A 17,833-nucleotide genomic window follows, 5' to 3' on the forward strand; every position below is an offset into this window, starting at 1 on the left:
CGCGCCTCGGCTTGGGTCCTCTGCTCTTCTCAAACATCTCCTCGTGCCCAGCGCATACCGGCGGCTGCCGCTCCAGCTCTCTGCACACTTCCATCCACCCCACCGTTCAGCAGAAGGGGCTCCTCGCCCGTCCTCCGGCAACATGGTCTGTCAGATCCGCACCGAGGTAAGCCTTTGACGCGTCCCTCCTTTCGTGCCCTCCACGGCGCCTCCACCAAGCTCGGCTCTGTATGGGACAGTTGCAGCAACGCGCCTCGCCCTAAGTGATGTTGCCAGGCGCGGACCTGCCCCGACTTGATAAGACTAAAGAGAATTTGCTGACTTCCAAAAATAGGAGGACTTTGGCAGTGTGCGGTTGCAGGCGGGTTATTGTAGGGGAGGGGGGAGGGGGTGAGGGAGAGAGAGACGAGACACTGCATGGAAAACTTTTTGTATGTTTAAACGTTTTTAAATCAAGTTGCTTGAGAGCTCGCTTCAACCATACACAATGCGTTGCTGGGAGACGGGGGCGACCAATGGGGGTGACTGCCGCAGCCGCTTAGAAGAGCTGGGTTTTGGGTTGTTGTTTTTTTTTGGTCCAAGAATCTCTATTAAAATTTCAATACCAGAAATTCTACTATACTGTACATATGGGAAAAACAACCCAATAATAACTATACCGTACATAAGAGAGACTGACTGGAGTTCCATAGAGCTTAACGTTCTGAAAAGAAAATCCAGAATACACCATAGTTATTAAGCTTAGATGGAGATGGGTACAGAGCACCATTCCCATAAGACAGTGTACAGTTAAGAAATGATTATGTTTCCAGTGGGTTAGGGAAATACTGTAAAACCTGTAGGATTGCTACTGTTCTTCATGGGTAGATTGGAGTATCATCTCCTATTTTTTTTTTTTTTTCAGTTTGAGAGAGTGATTACCTTCTAATTATACTTAAATCTAATAATGCAAAAATTTTACTCCTATCCTATAACGCTTAAGTTCTTTTGTTTTCCCATTGAAGATGAGTGGGGTTGGCTAGGTGCTTTAGTTTCTGCTCGGTAGGAATCCATAGCACTTTGGTGTGGTTGCAGCCAAAGATAGCCAGGCATGGCACCCTGCTTATCGACTAGCCTAATGACCAAAGGATGTGCTAGTGGAATCTGGAACTACCAGGAGAACAACTGACGAGAAGTCCCTATACATAGGGCATCAGTGCAGTCTTTTGTACGTCTTTTAGCTGTAGTTTATGAAGCTTCAAGTTGTGAACTGTTTGGGATCTTACCAAACTAGCCTGGAAGAATGCACCTATTGTTAGCCTTAATGAAAGAGAACAGTTTTCAAGAAAGCTGATGTAGGCATGTGTGTTTTTAATGGAGATTGACACAGGGACAAATTTGTCCCCGCAGGATCTGTCTCCATCCCTGCCACCGTGAGCTGTCTCTGGCCCATTTCTGCCAGCTCTGTCCTCATCTGTGCAAGCCTCAAAGAAAAGTGTTCGAGGCTTGCGTGGTTGAGGACAAAACTCGCGTGAATGGGACGGGGTGGAGATCCCAGTGGTAAGAAAAATCCCTCAACAACCTAAAATAGAAGATTATCCCAAGGAGTACTACACGCTGCTCCCTGTGACCCCAGGCAAGTCACTTAATCCTCCACTGCCCTAGGTACATTAGGTTGATTGTGAGCCCACTGGGACAGATAGGGAAAATGCTTGAAGTACCTGTAAAAGATATGTAAGCCGCTGAGAACTCTGTAAAATTCAGCGGTATATCAAATTTGAATAAACATAAACACAATAACATGTCCATGTTACTAAAGAAATCTCTCCTCCATGTCCATCTCCCAGAAGTCCCAGAGAGGAAGCCATTCTTCACAAAGTATCCCTTCTCCACACACCCATCAAAGTCTCAGGCTGATAATCGCAGCCAGGTCCACCAGTGGTTCCAAATTTTGTCATAAGCCGCTTTCCCCCTTTTATTGGTGAGTGATTCCAGAATTGCAGTGTCCTGTAGTTTAGTTTTCCAAAAAGTCAGCGAGGGCTGCTCTTCCAAAAGTAGACTAGTTAAACTGGCAGCATGACGACAATGTGCTGTTTACCTCTTGGGAGTGTTAGTCGCATCTTTATCTCCCCCATTTCTCCAACAGGCATAAACAAAGGGGAGGGGGTAAGGTGAAGTGAAACATGTAAGTTATTTTGGATCTCACATTATATGGCTTCCCAGAATATGTACACTCGGTCACAACCCCACCACATCTAGAAAAGAATGTTGGGTAGTGATAAGTTCAGTGGAGCAATTTATATAGATGTTGTCCCTTTTTTGATGGGCACTTAACACTAGGAGTCTTAAGCAATCTGGGCCAATCAGAGTCTTAGGCCCCCTCCCCTGCGCATCCCAGGATGCAATGGGAAGGGAAAGCCCTCCATTTTCTAGCCGGAGCAGGTAGGTGTCCCTCCGGCCAGCATTCTGAATAAGGTAGGGAGGGGTGGGGTGGGGGTGGGGGTGGGGGGTCATTGGAGTATGTGTGTGTGTGTGTGTAGAGTTGGCATGAGGGGAGTTGTCGAGAGGGGAAGAGGTTGGGCTATGGTAGGAGAGAGTGGGCATCTCTCTTGTTGTGGGTGTATGTGTAGAGTCAGAGACACGGGGGGAGTTGTTGGGGGGGTGGGGGGGGTAATGACAGGAAAGAGTGGGCATCTCTCCTGATGGGGGTGGGGGTAGAGTCGGGTGATTGTGCAACTTTGTCAGCTGATTGTGCAATATAGAAACATAGAAACATAGAAAGATGACGGCAGAAAAGGGCTATAGCCCATCAAGTCTGCCCACTCTACTGTCCCACCCCATTAAGTCAGAGTGCTGCTCGACCCACGTAGAGATCCCACGTGGATGTCCCATTTATTCTTAAAGTCGAGCACGCTAGTGGCCTTGATCACCTGCACCGGTAGTTTGTTCCATTGATCCCTCTCTGTAAAGAAATACTTCCTGGTGTCACCATCAAATCTCCCTCCTCTGAGTTTGAGCGGGTGCCCCCTTGTGACTGAAGGTCCCTTAGGAAAGAATATGTCGTTTTCTACCTCGAAACGACCTGTGATGTACTTAAACGTCTCAATCATGTCACCCCTCTCCTTGTGCTCCTCTAGAGAGTAGAGCTGCAACTTGCCCAGTCTTTCCTCGTATGAGAGACCCTTGAGTCCGGAGACCATCCTAGTGGCCATTCGCTGGACTGACTCAGCTCGAAGTACATCTTTACGGTAATGTGGCCTCCAGAATTGCACACAGTACTCCAGATGAGGTCTCACCATGGTTCTGTACAGTGGCATTATGACTTCAGGTTTACGGCTGACGAAGCTTCTATTGATACATCCCATCATCCGCCTTGCCTTGGATGAGGCCTTCTCTATTTGTTTGGCAGCCTTCATGTCTGCACTGATGATTACTCCCAAGTCCCGTTCTTCTGAGGTCATAGCTAGTGTTTCTCCATTCAAGGTGTATGTTCTGCATGGATTTCTGCTGCCGAGATGCATCACCTTACACTTCTTTGCGTTGAAGCCCAGCTGCCATGTTGAGGACCAGTTTTCCAACTTGATCAGATCCTGCGCCATACCATCCGTGAGATCGCTTTCACCTACTATATTACACAGTTTGGCGTCGTCGGCAAACAGCGCTACTTTTCCCTGAAGCCCTCGGGTCAAGTCCCTTATGAATATGTTAAAAAGGGATGGTCCCAGGACTGAGCCCTGCGGCACTCCGCTAGTCACCTCCGATGTCTCAGAGAGGGTGCCATTGACCACCACCCTCTGAAGTCTTCCACTCAGCCAATCATTGACCCATGCTGTTAGTTTCTCACCTAACCCCATCGATTTCATCTTGTTTAATAGTCTACGGTGTGGGACACTGTCAAACGCTTTACTGAAATCCAAGTACACTATGTCCAGAGACTCTCCTGAGTCTAGCTTTCCTGTCACCCAGTCAAAGAAGCTGATAAGATTGGATTGGCATGACCTGCCCCTAGTGAATCCATGTTGACAGGGATCCCTCAGATTCCCCTCATCCAATATCGTGTCTAATTTCCCTTTAAGTAGAGTTTCCATGAGTTTACACACTATTGATGTGAGACTTACTGGTCTGTAATTCGCAGCCTCCGCTCTGCAACCCTTTTTGTGCAGAGGAACAACATTGGCAGTTTTCCAGTCCAGGGGGACCCTCCCCGTACTTAGGGAGAGATTGAAGAGCACGGCTAACGGTTCCGCCAAAACATCGCACAGCTCTCTGAGCACTCTTGGGTGCAGATTGTCCGGTCCCATGGCTTTGTTCACCTTGAGTCTTGACAGTTCTTGGTAAACATCAGCTGGTGTGAACTCAAACTTCTGAAATGGGTCATCCATGCTTTGTTTTGCATTCAGCCAAGGCCCGTGCCCTGGTGCCTCGCAGGTAAAGACTGAACAGAAGTAATCATTCAGTAGTTCGGCTTTATCGGAGTCAGTTTCCACATAATTCTCGTCTGGCGTTCTAAGGCGTACTATCCCGTTTGTGCTCCTTTTTCTGTCGCTAATGTATCTGAAGAAGGATTTGTCCCCTTTCTTGATGTTCTTCGCTAGAGTTTCTTCCATATGAAGTTTGGCCTCCCTGACTGCTGTTTTGACCGCTGCAGACTTTGTCCTGTATTCAATGTTTGTTTCTTTTTCCCCCCATGCGTTTGTATGATAGAAATGCTTTTTTCTTCTCCTTGACGAGGTATGATACCTCATCTGTGAACCATTGGGGTTTCCTTTTTCTTTGTTGTTTGGATACCGATTTTATGTAGCGGATAGTTGCCTCATGAAGGATCGATTTTAAGGTTGTCCACATAGTTTCCACATTATCAGTTACTTCTTGAACCTGCAGCGTCTGGTAGACGAAATCTCCCATGCATGCGAAGTCAGTGCCCCTGAAATTGAGTACCCTTGTTTTTGTTTGTGATCTAGTGAAGCCTTTCTTGTTTGTGATCTAGGGAACCATACCATGTATGGCAGGAGAGAGTGGGTATCTCCCTGCTGATCTTCAATTTGGGGTTTGTTTTTTTATTTTAATTTGTGTGTGTGTTGGGGGAAGAGTGTCTGAGCTGTCAAATCTTACTTTCCTGTCAGTGCCTGAGCCAATCAGCACTCAGTCACTGATCAGAAAGTAAGGCTACGACAGCTCAGACCTGTTGGCAGATTTTGGCCGCAAATGTGGCACAGTGAGGTTAGAGAATCACTCTGCGATTAGCGAGAATCCCTTGGAGTGTTCATTTTAATATTAATAACTTCGTTGTACTACATTTTGAATGGCAGTATCGGAGACTGCTAGAAAACTCGGAAAAGACCATGGTAAGCCATTTTGATAATCTGCCACTAAAATACATGCACGTTAAACTGGCTGGAACCGGTTTAACGAGCATGTTAAAGGTAACCTTAAGTTTTAGGAATCGGGCCCTGAGTCCCAATGCACTAGAAGGGAACTTAAACCACATTCAATGGACAATATGTCCCTCACCCACCTGGTCCCCCTAACCCCACCCAATAAAACAGATTGGAATCAGTGATAGCACAACAAATAGATATATTATGTCACTTAACATTAATAATAATAATAACAATAACTTTATTTTTCTATACCGCCATAGTCAGGCGACTTCAAGGCGGTTCACATTGAAAGAAGGCTGGACAGTCACCAAATGATAAGGAGCCTAAAATAGAAAAGTTACATAAACAAGGTACATACTAATTTAAGTTCCATGCGTAAAAAATACATGAAAATTGGAGCTTCCTGAGAGATTGAATAGTGTTTACAGGGGGTTTGTTTAGTTTAAGGGTGGTCTGTTTTAGTCAATGAATTTGTCGAATAGGACGGTTTTTATTGCTTTTCGGAATGCATTGTAAGTCAGTTTGGGTTCATTTATGCAGTTTCGCAACCAGACTTGTTGTCTATTCGCTTGGAACATGAAGGTTCTATCCAGGAAGGATTTGTATCTGCAGCCTGAGATCTTTGGGTAGGCAAAGATGTTTTTGTTTCTGGTTGTTCGTGTGGGGTTGTGCAGAATGAAGTGAGTTTGCAGGTAGGAAGGTGCTAGTCCCCAGACTTGTTTGAAACAGATACTTGCAAATTTGAATAGTATTCGCGCTTCTACTGGTAACCAGTGTAGTTTTTTGTAGTAGGGGCTGATGTGGTCTTTTTTCTCAGTCCGAAGATTAAGCGAACAGCGGTGTTTTGTACTAATCTCAATTTTTTTTCTGTTTTTTGTGGGATACCCAGGTAGATGATGTTACAGTAGTCAAGGAGGGATGATTAACAAATGTTATTAACATAATCTTTCAAGCAGGGACCAAAGGCGTAACCAGCTTTTTCCACTATAATGCTTTCATACTTATACACCTTACATAAGAAGTTCCACTAAAAACAAAAGTATAATTGAGAGGTGTGCTTCTAACATTTGGTTATAGTTTGTCAGGCTTCAGCTATCATTTAGCCAAAGAGTTTTTCACAATCTCCCATCTTTGTCATCAGAAAATTTTGTTGATGAAGAGTTGAGCATAAGTCTACGGAGTAGATATACCGCATATAGAATTTCTGTAATAAATTGCCAAATTTGTTGCCAGAATTTAAAAACTAGAGGGCAATGAAAGAGTTTATGATCAAGAGTGCCCATAATTTTACCACAATTCCAACACATACTGTAGGGTCATTTATGGAGATATTTGTATAGTTTAACAGGAGCCAAATAATTTTCTGAGCATTAAAGAACATGGATTGATGAAGTGAGGTAGATTTCATCAAATGTATTGATGTTAGTCAAATATTTTCCGTTAGTTCTTGATTCCAGATAGTTTTCAAACCTCCAGAATTAACAAGATTTGTAGTTGAACATGGTAGTTTATAAAGTAAAGAGGCACTAATTGATCAAACTTTGTGATCTTCTAGAAAAGAAATTTAGACCAGGTTCCAAATGAATTGAGGTATAGTTTTGGTTTTTTTTTTTAATAGCAGTATGAGTTAGATGAATCAAATGAGTCCAACAAAAACATTGTGAAAAAAAGAGTCCAAATTGCTTACATAAATGGGTAAAGGATACAAGCCTGTTATCAATCAGTGCATCTGTGACAGTTCAAATACCACATTGAGCCCAAGAAGCCCCAAATTTTTTCTGACAATCCATCCAGAATTGTGGATTATTCTATAGTGGAGTCAACACAAGTAGAGTGTCTGAGATTCCTGGAGAAAGTATTGTCTAGTTTAAATAGTACATCCAGTATAGATTAAAATGTTTTTTTAAGGGCTCTTTTTACATAGGCGCGTTAGAGGCTTTATCGCACGTGACTTTTTATTACGTGCTAACCCCCACGCTAGCTGAAGAACTGCCACCTGCTCAAGAGGAGGCAGAAGCGGCTAGCGCGGCCAGCAAATTAGCACGCGCTATTACGCGCGTAAAACCGCTAACGCGGCTTCGTAAAAGGAGCCCTAAGTGTTAAGGTAAGGATGCTCCTAAGATATGTTGTAAACTATTTTTTTTATTTTTTATTTTATTGTAGTATTTATATACCACTTATAGCCTAAGGGGCTCATAATTAAAAAAAAAAAAAAACAACACGTCTAAAAAGTGGCCTAAATCAATATCTGGATGATCAAAAAGTCAGATTGTCCAAGTACTGATAAATAAAGCTGGTTTTAGATGTGTCTAAAACCAGCTTAGGTCTTTCCCTTGCCTCCAAACATCTAGAGCGAAAAGAGGCGTTTTTAGAGGAGGGGAAAGGGCGGGAAGTAGGCTGACCTAGACATAGTCATACAGCAGGTATAACCAAAAGTTTTAACAGGTTACCTAGTCGGCACTTATACGTTTTGACTTAGACCAAGTCAAAGCAGTAGCTAATTAATAAGATTAAATTAGAAGAAAAAGACATTAAGTAAGGAAATGAAGTAAACTAAAATGAAATACAATGAAGAAATAGTTATGAAATTAAGAATAAGTATGAAATTAAATGAATTTTAGAGTTTTGAGTAAATAAACAATAAAGTGGACTGATGAAAGCAAGAGATTGCTGGGCATTATTTATAGTCCAGTTAATATCCGAAGGTCCATACAAATGAAAAAACAAAGAATTAATATATATTTATATATATATATATATATATATATACATAAACATATATAATGAAGTGTATATTAGTATTAGACCAATAATCTCTTTACAGTGTATATGGAGCCGCAATATGTAAACAGGCACCATATAGCTTTATAAGATTAGAGATTTTAAAAAAGAGTATAGAGAATAGTGTTTTAGATAGAAGTGACTAATATTGAAAAGAGTCATGTTTAACACAAACCATGTTGTATGCAAATGAACAAGGTACATGAAGTTTCACAGTTAAGTTCAGATTGTTACTGTTTTATGATCCCCTTCCTTGTATCCCTGCATTTTCATAGACCCACTGCCACTGGTCATGAAAATCATGACAAGTGTATTATCCCAGGACAAGCAGGCAGGTATTCTCACTAGTGGGTGATGTCATCCGACAGAGCCCCGATACAGACATCTTACAAGCATGTCTTGCTTGAAGAAACTCAGAAGTTTCGAGATGCCCGCACCGCGCATGCGCCAGTGCCTTCCCGCCCGATGGTCCGGGCGTGTCTCCTCAGTTCTTTTTCTTCCGCGGAGCTGAGAAGTCTATCTTCAATTTTGCGCCCATTGAATCTCGTTTTTGCCTTCTGTTTTGCCGCGGGTTGAGTTCTTTTGGCTCTCCTGTGCATTTGTTTCTTTCTTTGATTTCTTTAAAAAAAAAAATAATAAAAATTTTTTCTTCCGACACCGGGTCGGCCGCGTGGCTGGGGCCCCGCGCCTTCGACCTTGCGGCGGAGCTTTTCCGGCCTATGTCCCGGCCGATTACCGGTTTTAAAAAGTGTAGCAAGTGCCAGCGCGCGATTTCGCTCACGGACCCTCATCGATGCTGCTTACAGTGTCTGGGACCGGATCACTTCCCGAGATCGTGCCGGCCTTGCTCCACTTTGATGGCGAGAGCGTTTAAGCGCCGCTGTCTGCTGTGGGAGTCCATGTTCAAGATGGAAGCTTCGTTGGATCCTTCAGCTTCGACATCGACATCGACTGGTGCTTCGACTCCATTGGCGAAGCCCGCTGCCTCCCCGGCTGCTTTGGGCCTCCTGAAACCGGCATCGTTTCCCGCCGGTTTCAGCCTCGACTTCGGTGCCGGTGCCTTCCTCCGTCTCCTCGGAGCAGGTATCGACACCTACAGTTCCACCGGTGGTGCTTAAAGTGCCAAAGGCTGGCAAGCAGAAGCACGCGACACCGAAAGAGCGCGGAGACCGTGCGGAAGGGCCTCCTTTTGGTGCGGATCCCTCCATATCGGCTTCGTTGAAGTCCCTTCTGGAGGCTCAGTTTGTGGAACTCATGCAAACCATGGGACCCCGGCTGATTGCCTCGATCCAGGGTTACCTTCCGGTTCCGAGGGGCGGACCGCCCCCTCCTTCTCCGCCGCGCCGCACGACCTCGTTGCTCGGCGAGGAGGAGCGGCGAGCGGTGTCCGGGTCCTCGAGGAGGTCTTCGGTTAGTGCTATGCCTCCTTTGGAACCGATCCCCTCGAGGAAGGCCTCCCTTAGTGATATGCCCCCCTTGGAGCCTATCCCCTCGAGGAAAACCTCGTTTAGCGATTTGCCTCCATTGGAACCTGTTACCCCGCCCCATGACTCAGTGTGGCGTCCACCTTCGAGGCCTCCCAGTCCTGGGCATAGCAGGAAGCAGGACTAGTTCTTCCGAACCCCCTATCAAGCTTGGGCGGTGTCGGGGGAGGCATCGACTCTTCCACCTCTGCGATCGACAACATCGAGTCCAATCTGCTCCTTGGAGGCGTCTGACCAGGTTTCTCACAGACAGGCTCGATCCCCTTCCAGGCATCGAGAGGGGCATCGATCCAGATACTCTTCGAGGCATTCCTCTCAACACTCGACCGTCTCGCCTCAGAAGAAATTGCCTCGGATGGGGTATGCTGCTTCGGCTGGGTCTCCTCCTCCGGGCCCGGAGTTCGAGGACCCCGAGGTTTTCTACTCGCCCTGTTGCTCACAGGCCTCTATGGAGCCCGAAGCCTCGTCTTCTTCTAGTCCTTCTCGTAAACCGGCTACGGCGGACCAACTGTCTTTTTCCTCCTTCCTCAGACAGATGGCGGATGACATGGACATTACCCTCGATGCTGGGTCTCGATACTCCAAGGAGTACCTCGATACCATGCACTTGCCTCGTCCTCCGGCCAAGTCCTTGCGCCTTCCTCTGCACAAGCTCCTCGACCAGACTTTCATGAGGTGCTTCGAGTCTCCTTACTCTATCCCTGCGGTCCCTGGAAAATTGGATGCTCGGTACCGCACGGTGCATCATAAGGGCTTCGAGGGTCCTCAGCTTTCTCACCAGTCCCTCCTGGTCGAATCCTCGCTCAAGCGGTCTCATCCTGGCCAGGTCTATGCTTCGGTGCCTCTGGGTCGCGAGGGCAGAACAATGGATAAGTTTGGTCGACGCATCTATCAGAATTCTATGATGACGTCCTGAGTCCTGAATTACAATTTCCACTTTGCAGCCTACTTGGAATTTTTTCTGCCTGTGCTTCGGAAATTCACACCATACATCGAGTCCCAGGCTCGGTTCGAGTTTGAGGAAGTGGTTGCTTCCCAACTTATGCAGTCTGCCTATGACGCGTTCGAGCTCTCTGCCCGAGCAGCGGCCTGCTCGGTAGTGATGCGTCGTTTGGCCTGGTTGCGGACCATTGATATGGACCCCAATCTTTAGGACCGCCTGGCGAATGTCCTGTGTGCTGGGGCGGATCTTTTTGACGAATCCATCGAGACTGTCACGAAGAAGTTGTCTGATCATGAAAAGTCCTTCCAATCCATTCTTAGGCCGAAGCCTAAACCTCAGCAGTCTCGACCTTCTCGTCCGCCGTTGATCTATCAGCGGCGTTACCAGCCGAGGCAAGCTCCACCTGCGAGGCAACCGGCGAAGCGTCAGCCTCCTCAGAAGGGTCAGCCTAAGTCTCAGTCGCCTGCTGTCCCTAAGGCCACTCAGCCTTTTTGACTGTCTCGTCGAGGGCATAACCAACCTCGTTCTGCCTATCTCTGTTTTTCCCATCGGAGGGTGCCTCCATCATTTTTATCATCGCTGGGAGGCCATAACAACCGACCTCTGGGTCCTTACTATAATCAGGGAAGGATACTCTCTTCATTTCCATCGGGTCCCTCCGGACCACCCTCCAAGAGAGTATCCTTCCAACTTGACTCAGACCGCTCTTCTTCTTCAGGAAGCTCAGGCTTTGCTCCGGCTTCGTGCCGTGGAGCCGGTTCCAACGGACCAACTGAACCAGGGGTTTTACTCCCGGTACTTCCTTGTCCCGAAGAAGTCGGGCGACCTGCGACCCATTTTGGACCTCAGGGCCCTCAACAAATTCCTAGTCAAAGAGAGGTTTCGCATGCTGACACTCGCGTCTCTCTACCCCCTCCTCAAGCAGAACGACTGGTTATGCTCTCTGGATCTCAAGGAGGCCTACACTCACATTCCCATTCATCCGGCCTCTCGCAAGTTCCTCAGATTTCGGGTGGGACATCTCCATCTACAGTATCGAGTGCTTCCGTTCGGCCTGTCTTCGTCCCCCAGAATCTTCACGAAGTGTCTGGTGCTGGTGGCTGCGGTACTACGGAACCAAGGTCTTCAGGTATTTCCCTACCTCGACGACTGGCTGATCAAGGCTCCCTCGGCCTCAGGGGTCATCTCGGCGACCCTGTCCACATTCGGTTCCTGCAGAGTTTGGGATTCGAGATCAACTTTCCCAAATCTCATCTACAACCTACCCAGTCTCTCCCCTTCATCGAGGCGGTCCTGGATACCATTTGCCTCAGAGCGTTCCTTCCTCCTCAGCGCATGGATGCTCTTCTTCATCTCTGCCAGTCTGTGTCTTCTCGCCAGTCCATCTCAGCGAGACACATGATGGTCCTCCTGGGCCACATGGCCTCTACAGTTCATGTGACGCCATTTGCCAGGCTCAATCTCAGAATTCCTCAGTGGACCCTGGCTTCTCAATGGATTCAGGTGTCAGATCCGTTGTCTCGACATATCATCGTCACTCCTGCTCTTCGGCAGTCTCTACATTGGTGGATGACCTCTTCGAATCTATCCAGAGGTTTGCTGTTTCACACTCCTCCCCACCAGAAGGTTCTCACAACCGATTCCTTGGCCTATGCCTGGGGAGCTCATCTGGATGGTCTTCGCACTCAGGGATTCTGGACCAGTGCGGACCGACTCCATCAAATCAATCTTCTGGAGCTCAGAGCCATCTTCAATGCTCTTCAAGCTTTTCAACATCTGCTTCACGACATGGTGGTCCTCATTCGCACCGACAATCAGGTCGCCATGTATTATGTCAACAAGCAGGGGGGCACGGGCTCGGCCTCCCTCTGCCAGGAAGCTCTCAGAGTCTGGAATTGGGCGATTCGCCACAACGCCTTCCTCAGAGCTGTCTACATTCAGGGGAAGGACAATGTCTTGGCGGACAACCTGAGTCGTCTTCTCCAGCCTCACAAATGGACACTCCATTCCAAGACCCTTCATCAGATCTTCGCTCAGTGGGGGACGCCTCAGATAGACCTCTTTGCAGCTCCCCACAATTTCAAGCTGCCTCAATTTTGCTCCAGGATCTACGATCCTCATCGCCTCGAGGCAGATGCTTTTCTGCTGGATTGGGGGAATCGCTTAATGTATGCGTTTCCTCCGTTTCCTCTCATTCAAAAGACTCTGGTCAAGCTGAAGTCCGACCATGCCACCATGATTCTGATAGCTCCTCGGTGGCCCAGACAACATTGGTTCTCCCTTCTCCTTCAACTCAGCAGCAGGGAACCGTGCCTACTTCCAGTGTTTCCTTCACTGCTTACTCAGCATCAGGGGTCTCTGCTTCATCCCAACCTGCAGTCTCTCCACCTGACAGCTTGTTTCCTCTCAACGTAACTCCTCACCAGTTTTCCCAGGCGGTGAGGGATGTCTTAGAGGCTTCCCGGAAGCCTGCTATTCATCAATGCTACTCCCAGAAGTGGACTAGATTTTCTTCCTGGTGTGTTTCCAATTCCAAGGAGCCTCAGCGAGCCTCCCTATTCTCTGTATTGGACTATCTTCTACACCTGTCTCAGTCTGGTCTCAAGTCTACATCTATACGAGTCCACCTGAGTGCTATTGCGGCTTTCCATCAGCCTCTACAAGGGAAACCTCTCTCTTCTCATCCTGTGGTTTCCAGATTTATGAAAGGACTTTTTCATGTCAATCCTCCTCTCAAACCGCCTCCAGTGGTTTGGGATCTCAATGTTGTCCTTTCTCAGCTTATGAAACCTCCTTTTGAGCCTCTCAACAAGGCTCCGCTAAAGTTTCTCACTTGGAAAGTGGTTTTTCTAGTGGCCCTCACGTCTGCTCGCAGAGTCAGTGAGCTTCAGGCCTTAGTGGCGGATCCGCCTTTCACAGTCTTCCATCATGACAAGGTGGTCCTCTGCACTCATCCGAAATTCCTGCCTAAAGTGGTCTCTGAATTTCATCTCAACCAATCCATTGTGCTTCCAGTGTTTTTTCCAAAGCCTCATTCTCATCCTGGAGAATCAGCTCTTCACACTCTGGACTGTAAACGTGCTTTGGCTTTCTACTTGGATCGCACCAAACCACACAGAACTGCTCCTCAACTTTTCGTCTCCTTTGATCCAAACAAGTTGGGACGACCTGTATCGAAGCGCACCATCTCCAACTGGATGGCAGCTTGTATCTCTTTCTGCTATGCCCAGGCTGGATTACCCCTTCCCTGTAAGGTCACAGCCCATAAGGTCAGAGCAATGGCAGCCTCTGTAGCCTTCCTCAGATCGACACCGATTGAGGAGATTTGTAAGGCTGCCACTTGGTCCTCGGTTCATACATTCACCTCTCATTATTGTCTGGATACTTTCTCCAGAAGGGATGGACAGTTTGGCCAAACAGTGTTACAAAATTTGTTCTCCTAAGTTGCCAACTCTCCCACCATCCCATTGAGGTTAGCTTGGAGGTCACCCACTAGTGAGAATACCTGCCTGCTTGTCCTGGGATAAAGCAATGTTACTTACCGTAACAGTTGTTATCCAGGGACAGCAGGCAGCTATTCTCACGTCCCACCCACCTCCCCTGGGTTGGCTTCTCTGCTAGCTACCTGAACTGAGGAGACATGCCCGGACCATCGGGCGGGAAGGCACTGGCGCATGCGCGGTGCGGGCATCTCGAAACTTCTGAGTTTCTTCAAGCAAGACATGCTTGCAAGATGTCCGTATTGGGGCTCTGTCGAATGACATCACCCACTAGTGAGAATAGCTGCCTGCTGTCCCAGGATAACAACTGTTACGGTAAGTAACATTGCTTTATGGACTGAGACCACATATTTATCATTTATTGATCCATTGTCTGAAAGACATTCCCAATAGTCAGATAATCTTATAATAATAAAACCCTAGAGCGCGCATGCGCTGTTCAAACTTTGTAATTCCTGGCGCCGTGAGGTGTGCTTCTGTGCCAGTCCTCACGGTGCCTGCGCTAGCTGGAGGCGTGTGTGCCAGCGACTCCTCCCTCCTGGCTCAATCGTCCTCCCAAGGCGAGAAGGACAAAAAAGTTTCATCTCCACAGGGGGATTCAGCGCTCGCGACGGGCTGCGTCTTCCCGCCTCAGCCTCTCAGCTGGCGCGAGCGCTGTGGCGCGGCCAAGTCCGCCGCTTAGTAAATATAAATAAAAGGGCTTTGCCACCGTAACCAGGCTCTGCGCGGACAAATGAAGAGTTAACGCTGCCCAAGCGCCGCTCCCTGTCGTCCCCGCCTAAAATGGCGGAGGGCTCGAGTCTCACGGCGGTCGATCGCCAAGCCGTCGATTTCTCGCCAGAGGGCAGGGTGACGCCGGAGTCAATGTCTGCTTGGGAGGAGGCAGGAAGCCGGCCAAGGGCGGCGAGTGGCAGCGGACCGGGGGGAGGAAGTATCGCCAGCAGATAGGCCAGGCTTGGGCGCAGGAGGGACGCAGGCAGGCTGGCTTCAGGGGAGGGGTGGGACAAAGGCTGAAAGACAGTAAGGGGGACATAGGGAGGAAGGAAGGAGAGAGAGGCAGAGAAGGGGTGGGGGTTGTAAGCAGAAGAAACACAGAAAGGTCTGGACCAAAGGGGAAAGACAGGAGGCAGATGCTGGACTATGAGAGGTGCAGACAGGGGGGGGGGGGGGAGACCCTGAGGAAGAACAGAGAGATGTAAGATCATAACAGAGGAGGAAGAGAGAGACAAAGAAAAAAACCCAGACAGACAGACAGACATCTCTAGCACCCGTTAATGTAACGGGCTTAAAGACTAGTACCATATAAATATCTAAGCTTTATTAAAGACAAAAAAGAAAAGTGCAAAAACCACACTTATTTAAAGTACGCATACATACTGACAAAGATCAGGAAATCGCATAAATTCAACTTTTAACTCAGTTTCTTGCACATGGTTTTGAAAGTCTGGTCAGTTTGCCAAAATAGCTTGTGGATAAGTATACTGTTTGCCTGATGAAGTGTTCATAGGTGCATTAAGGCCTGCAATAATATGCTGTTCAGGGATCCAGCATATGTCTCTGCGGGGAGGCCAATGAAATGACCGTGCAGGACCTCGTGGATGGAAAAAATTAACCAGGATGTCGCATTCTTCCATTGAAATTTCACATACATGACCAATCCACCAAGAATTGTTGTATATGCAAGCTAAGTATTGTCCAGGTTGAAAGCTGGATGCTTGACAGGTAGGGACATGTTCAGGATCAGTATCAGACTCTTAAGACATTGGCAATGAATGAGCAGGCGTCACTTGAAATTTTGCTAATGCAGAGTCTAGTAGTGTCTATGGGCTTAAATTGGTGATTTCCTCTTGTTCCAGCCACTGTGTGGCCCATACTAAACCTTTGCTCCTGAGCAGGTCTTCACTACAGTACCATTTCTCTAGAAACATACCTTCTAAATCAGTGGTCTCAAACTCAAACCCTTTGCAGGGCCACATTTTGGATTGGAGGGCCACAGAAAAAAATAGTTAATGTCTTATTAAAGAAATGACAAGTTTGCATGAGGTAAAACTCTTTATAGTTTATAAATCTTTCCTTTTGGCTAAGTTTTAATAATAATATTGTAATTTATAGCTAAAGAGATATGATCAAGAAATTGTTTTATTTTACTTTTGTGATTATGATAAACATACCGAGGGCCTCAAAATAGTACCTGGCGGACTGCATGTGGACCCCGGGCTGTGAGCTTGAGACCACTGTTCTAAATCATATTTTTTTAAAAAAAATAATATTTCAAATGTAATGGCAATCTTGGACTATAGAAAGTACTTCACAATTTAAACAGTGATGACTCATTGACAGTGCTATTTTATGGACCAAGCATGTGTGCCTTAAAGAATTGTACTTAAGTGCAGATCTGTGCCTGTTGCATGCTAACAAATCTGCATGTGCATCTTTATAGAATAGCACTTAGTGAGATGCTTGCACAAATCATAATTGGAGCCAATTAACTGTAATAATTGGTTGTTAGTGCCCAGTTAATGCTGGTTATTGGCAGGTTACTCAATTAAATTGCAGATGCCTAAATTTGTACACCCAATTTTGGGCACCATAAGAACATAAGCAGTGCAACTGCTGGGTCAGACCAGAGATCCATCATGCCCAGCAGTTCGCTCACACAGCGGCCCATCAGGTCCAGGACCTGTATAGTAATCCTCTATCTATACCCTTCTATCCCCTTTTCCTTCAGGAAATTATCTAATCCCTTCTTGAACCCCAATACCGTACTCTGTATATAGGTTCTGGAGGATATTGTTTAAAAAGTACAATAGATGCTGTGTATTTGTGTGCCTGCTTTGAATGTGTTTCTGTCCCTAGACAATTATGAGTCTACTGGAGTGTGTAATCTGCTTTTCTGTAGGGTTATATCCCTTATAAATTTAGCCACAAAGAGTGTACACTTCTCCCTCCATATTCGCAGTTTCAGCAATCGCGGTTTTGATTATTCACGGTTTTTAGCTTGCTGGCTGCTTCCCCCCATTTACGTCAGCTTGCATAGAGAAATCGCCCATTCCAAGCATTTTCTTTACCATGTTTTGCCTCTCCTTCAGGAACAGGCCAGGTCTCCCACCATGTTATTTGCTGTTTCAACATATTCATGAAGGTGTTTAATAGAAAACAGCGAATAACATATGTATTTGCTGTTCTGTTAATCCCCTATCACAGTGAATACGGAGGGAGAAGTGTACTCCTAATATGAGCTCTTCTCTTCTCTCTTGCTGTCTGCTGCCCCCCTCCCCCATCATAGGTTCTCTTTTCTTAACTCCAGCAAGATGGTCAGTTATGTCTGTCCACCCTTCCTCTTGGCACATGCACTTACCTCTTATTCTTCCCCTACCCCCAGCTTCTTTTGCTTCCCCCTCCCCCAATAATGGAAACAGGAGGTGAACATTGGGGTATATCCTCCTCTTTTACTGTCCTGAACCTGATTTCTAACCTGTCCTGTGTAGGTCTCCATACAGCCACACAGTTCAGACCGGTAGTGGAGCCCAGATGGCATAGTGTGCAACCATTTGCCATCACCTCTTTCTACACAATCCGTTGTGGGAGAGGGACCTAAGAGAGCTGCCACTTCATTCTTCTGCTGCCTGCACACAGCTCTGCATAGTAAATACAGAATTCTGCACAAATTCTGCATGTCACAGTATAGCGATGTCTGATTTTAATTATTTGAATTGTCAATTAAGATGATACCAAGTGTTTCTAACTTCAGTTAGAAGCAGGGCA

General features: G+C 46.8%; 1 protein-coding gene across 1 annotated transcript in view; it reads left to right on the plus strand.

The window, feature by feature from the left end:
• The window catches only part of LOC117351350 (thioredoxin-like), a 58,666-nt gene continuing 40,833 nt past the window's right edge, over window positions 1–17,833 (plus strand). Inside the window, exon 1 of the mRNA XM_033926540.1 lies at window positions 1–166. Coding sequence (XP_033782431.1) covers window positions 143–166 — 24 coding nt within the window. The 5' untranslated portion in view covers window positions 1–142. The remainder of the gene's footprint in view (window positions 167–17,833) is intronic.

This window comes from Geotrypetes seraphini, chromosome 1, assembly GCF_902459505.1.
Source record: "Geotrypetes seraphini chromosome 1, aGeoSer1.1, whole genome shotgun sequence".
Lineage (NCBI taxonomy): Eukaryota > Metazoa > Chordata > Amphibia > Gymnophiona > Dermophiidae > Geotrypetes > Geotrypetes seraphini.